This window comes from Physeter macrocephalus, chromosome 17 (assembly GCF_002837175.3).
Source record: "Physeter macrocephalus isolate SW-GA chromosome 17, ASM283717v5, whole genome shotgun sequence".
In the NCBI taxonomy this organism is placed as follows: Eukaryota; Metazoa; Chordata; class Mammalia; order Artiodactyla; family Physeteridae; genus Physeter; species Physeter macrocephalus.
In genome coordinates this window covers 41,613,985-41,619,047 of record NC_041230.1, presented here as the reverse complement: position 1 = coordinate 41,619,047, position 5,063 = coordinate 41,613,985, and the positions used below count along the sequence as shown (strand labels likewise).

The 5,063-nt window shown below is 42.8% G+C and overlaps 1 protein-coding gene across 1 annotated transcript in view; it reads right to left on the bottom strand.

Moving 5' to 3' along the window:
• Positions 1–5,063, bottom strand: part of PKD1L3 (polycystin 1 like 3, transient receptor potential channel interacting) — a 74,309-nt gene that overhangs the window by 52,165 nt on the left and 17,081 nt on the right. Inside the window, 1 exon segment of the mRNA XM_055078918.1 lies at positions 1,452–1,583. Coding sequence (XP_054934893.1) covers positions 1,452–1,583 — 132 coding nt within the window.

Here is a 5,063-nt window from a genome sequence, read left to right as displayed (position 1 = left end):
GTTATTTGCAGTGAGGTGGATGGACCTAGAGACTATCATACAGAGTGAAGTAAGTCAGAAAGAGAAAAACAAATACCGTATGCTACCACATATATATGGAATCTAAAAAATAAATGGTTCTGATGAACCTATGGGCAGGAGAGGAATAAAGACACAGACATAAAGAATGGACTTGAGACACGGGGAGGGGGAAGGGTAAGCTGGGACGAAGTGAGAGAGTAGCACTGACATTTATACAATACCAAATGTAAAACAGATAGCTAGTGCGAAGCAGCTGCATAGCACAGGGAGATCATCTCGGTGCTTAGAGACCACCTAGAGGGGTGGGATGAGGGTGGGAGGGAGACGCAAGAGGTAGGGGATATAGGGATATACGTATGCATATAGCTGATTCACTCTGTTATACAGCAGAAACTAACACAACACTGTAAAGCAATTACACTCCAATAAAGATGTTAAAAAAAAAAAAAGAATCCGCCTGCCAATGCAGGGTACATGGGTTTGATACCTGGTCCAGGAAGATCCCACACGTCGCAGAGCTACTAAGCCTGTGCGCCACAGCTACGGAGCCCGTGTGCTGCAACTGCTGAAGCCTGTGCACCTGGACCCCGTGCTCCACAACAAGAGAAGCCACAGCTAGAAGCCTGTGCACCGCAACGAAGAGCAGCCATCGCTTGCTGCAACTAGAGAAAGCCCGCGTGCAGCGATGAAGCCTCAACACAGCCAAAAATAAATAAATAAAATAAAATTCTCAGTAATCCTACCACCTTATTTTACTAATGTGTAAGGAGTGGAAAGAGGCATGAATAGTTATGGGGAAGTAACACTGGCAAATATGGTTCCCACAAATACTAATACAGGGGATGGATTTTTTTTTTTTCATCATGCGGGCCTCTCACTATTGTGACCTCTCCCGTTGCGGAGCACAGGTTCCGGATGCGCAGGCTCAGCGGCCATGGTGCTCACGGGCCCAGCCGCTCTGCGGCATGTGCGATCTTTCCGGACTGGGGCACGAACCCGTGTCCCCTGAACCGGCAGGTGGACTCTCAACCACTGCGCCACCAGGGAAGCCCCGGGGGATGGATTTTTGACGCCTGCTTCAAGGCTGCCCTTCTCTATCTATGGCAAAAAGTGGATCTGTTTTTGTCCCTCATGATTTCTCCTAACAAATGTATCAGAAAGGCAGTAACCTGATAAATGGACAGAAGAAAATAAACACAGCATATCTGAGAAAGTCACTACTGATCAATTTATTTACAATCTTCAGATCTGAAGGTACAGATACACTTGCTAATATTTGAGTCTCCATAAAATCGTTTTATAACGCTAAATTCTGCACAGGGCACAATCTCCAGATGATATATTTTTCTTTTACTATTTTTTTCTCTTTTTCATTTTCCTCTTCTTCATAGAAGAAGGGCGACTTCCCCCCCCAGTCACCCTCTGCTTACCTGAGCTGACTCAGAAAAGCCTGGGATAAAGGCTGCCAGTTTCTCGAGGACTTCACAAGCTTTCTGTAGTTTTTCGTGAGCTTGCAGACTGAGAATTGCTTTGCTAAAGTTCCTTGTTACCTCATCTATGACCTACTGGGAACAAAGGATTTTATCAAAATTACTTACATAAAGTTATTGCACTTTAGTAGTTTGAGCCATTGTTTTAACAAGAGTTGACCTTTGATATCATTATAAACTCTGTGAATCACAGGCTCTCCATAACCATTATTACTTTCACAAGCTGTTCTGCAAATGGACAGAATTTATTTTCACCTCTTCCATACAGTAGGGAGAATGGATAACCAGGTTAGACAACGACTGACCCAAGAGCAAATGAATCTGGAAAGAAGGAATAAGTTTAAGTCTCATGCCAAGATCAAAAGTGAGGGACGTTTGGAAATCAGAACAAACTTTTCTGTTCAAAAGTATATTGAACCTCTCAAGTTTCCCACCCTGTGTATTTCCCTCAGTTCAAGAGTTCATGTTCAAGAAGGAAGTACTTGAAATACCACATGGCAGGAGGTGGGAGGCAGCAAACCTCTCTGAGAAAACAGACCCAGAGCACTGGACATGGCCCCAAGGATTAGGAGGTCATTGCTTTCGAACTGGAAGTCCAACCCTGCGATAATCTCTGTTTATGCCAGTAACTTAGTCCAATTTCCAGAGAATACCCCACTTACAGCTTAATTCAACCACATTCAATAAATCTTTATTAAATGCCGACTGTGTGCTGCCAGGCTCAGGAGTTAGAGTATTTAAAGTCAGTTATGGTCCCACCCCTGTGGACCATTAAATTGAATAGGGTTACTCCTGATGCACAGGATTTATAGGAGGTTGGATCAGTTACAGAGCGACCTTAGACCTGACGACCACCCAATTTCAGTTTTATACTTTGGGACTGAGGTGTAAATAGCAGGAATGAAGATATGAGTGAGACACAGTTGCCATCCAATTGGACGTTTGCCGGTGGAGGTTGGTCTTATTTAATGCCACTCCAGCTGTAGCCAGGAAGGTCAGTGAGGATGCCTTATTTGCCATTTTAGAGCAGAAAGTGTAACATCGGCTGAATCATGGTAGATCTCACCATTTACTTAGCCTTTCTTTAATGTTGCTTAATAAAACTTTATAGCTGTCTCCATAGAAGTTTTATATATCTTTGGTTACATGTACTCCTAGATGCTTGGCTATTATATGTTTTTTCTTTATATCTAAACTTCTAACTGAATGTTACTGATCTGAAAAAATACAGTTAGCTTTAGTATAGTAATCCAGTATTCAGCAACATTGCAAAATTCTCTTAATATTTCTAGTCCTTTACCTGTAGACTCTTTTGGAGAGTCTACACTTCAGATTTCCCTTTAAGGAAAACAAAAGTCTTTGTTGAAACTACTGTAGCTCAGTTTCTCCCCAGTGTAACACAATGCCAGCCAGCAGAGACAACAGGGAACATCTACTTTCCATTACCACTGAAAGCAGATCCAGAGTAAACACGATTATTCTTTTTTTTTTAATTTATGTATTTTACTTATTTTTTTTGGCTGCTTTGGGTCTTCATTACTGCACTCGGGCTTTCTCTAGTTGCAGCGAGTGGGGGCTACTCTTCATTGTGGCGTGCAGGCTTCTCATTGTGATGGCTTCTCTTGTTGCAGAGCATGGGCTCTAGGCGCGTGGGCTTCAGTAGTTATGGCCCACAGGCTCAGTAGTTGTGGCGCACGGGCTTAGTTGCTCCGCAGCATGTGGGATCTTCCCTGACCAGGGCTTGAACCCGTGTCCCCTGCATTGGCAGGCGGATTCTTAACCACTGTACCACCAGGGAAGTCCATTGAAGAAATATATACTCTAATTTTACATATTGAGACATGCTTTTGTTGTTGTTGTTGTTTTGGCCGCACTGCACGTCTTGCAGGATCTTAGTTCCCAGACCAGGGATTGAACCTGGGCCCTCTGCAGTGGAAGCGCAAATCCCCAACCAGCGGCCTGCCAGGGAATTCCCAAGACATGCTACCTAAAAAAAAATAGGTAGGGCTTCCCTGGTGGTGCAGTGGTTAAGAATCAGCCTGCCAATGCAGGCGACATGGGTTCGGGAAGATCGCACATGCCATGAAGCAACTAAGCCCGTGTGCCACAACTACTGAGCCTGTGCTTTAGAGAGCACAAACCACAACTACTGAAGCCCGTGCACCTAGAGCCCATGCTTCACAACAAGATAAGCCACCGCAATGAGAAGCCTGCGCACCGCAACGAAGAGTGGCCCCACTCGCCACAACTAGAGAAAGCCCATGTGCAGCAACGAAGACCCAATGCAGCCAATAAATAAATAAATTTATAAAAAAAATAGGCAGAAGCAGGATGATTTTCTTCAGTCAACATTGTCAAAATGGGCTTTTTTTTTTTTTTTTTTTTTTAGGTTTGTGGGGGAAAAGGGAAGACAGACAAAAGGAGAGTTGAGATAGTGAGTAAGAGGAGCTGTCAGAAGGGTTTGCTGCTGCTGAAAAAGTGGGGCAGGTGAATAAAGCTTCCTCCTCATTTGAAGCACTAAATATAATATAATTAAATAATAAGAAGACATTAGAGCAGAAGCAAGAAGAACTACAACCTGCAGCCTGTGGAACAAACACCACATTCACAGAAAGACAGACAAGACGAAAAGGCAGAGGGCTATGTACCAGATGAAGGAACAAGATAAAAACCTAGAAAAACAACTAAATGAAGTGGAGATAGCCAACCTTCCAGAAAAAAAATTCAGAATAATGATAGTGAAGATGACCCAGGACCTCAGAAAAAGAATGGAGCCAAAGATCGAGGAAATGCAAGAATTGTTTAACAAAGACCTAGAAGAATTAAAGAACACCTAGAAGAATTAAAGAACAAACAAACAGAGATGAACAATACAATAACTGAAATGAAAACTACACTAGAAGGAATCAATAGCAGAATAACTGAGGCAGAAGAACGGATAAGTGACCTGGAAGACAGAATGGTGGAATTCACTGCTGTGGAACAGAATAAAGAAAAAAGAATGAAAAGAAATGAAGACAGCCTAAGAGACCTCTGGGACAACATTAAAAGCACCAACATTCGCATTATAGGGGTCCCAGAAGGAGAAGAGAGAGAGAAAGAACCCGAGAAAATATATGAAGAGATTATAGTCAAAAAACTTCCCTAACATGGGAAAGGAAAGAGCCATCCAAGTCCAGGAAGCGCAGAGAGTGCCATCCAGAATAAACCCAAAGAGAAACACGCTGAGTCACATAGTAATCAAACTGGCAAAAATTAAAGACAAAGAAAAATTATTGAAAGCAGCAAGGGAAAAACAACAAATAACATACAAGGGAACTCCCGTAAGGTTAACAGCTGATTTCTCAGCAGAAACTCTACAAGCCAGAAGTGAGTGGCATGATATACTTAAAGTCATGAAAGGGAAGAACTTACAACCAAGATTACTCTACCTGGCAAGGATCTCATTCAGATTCGATAGAGAAATCAAAAGCTTTACAGACAAGCAAAAGCTAAGAGAATTCAGCACCACCAAACCAGCTCTACCACAAATGCTAAAGGAACTTCTCTACG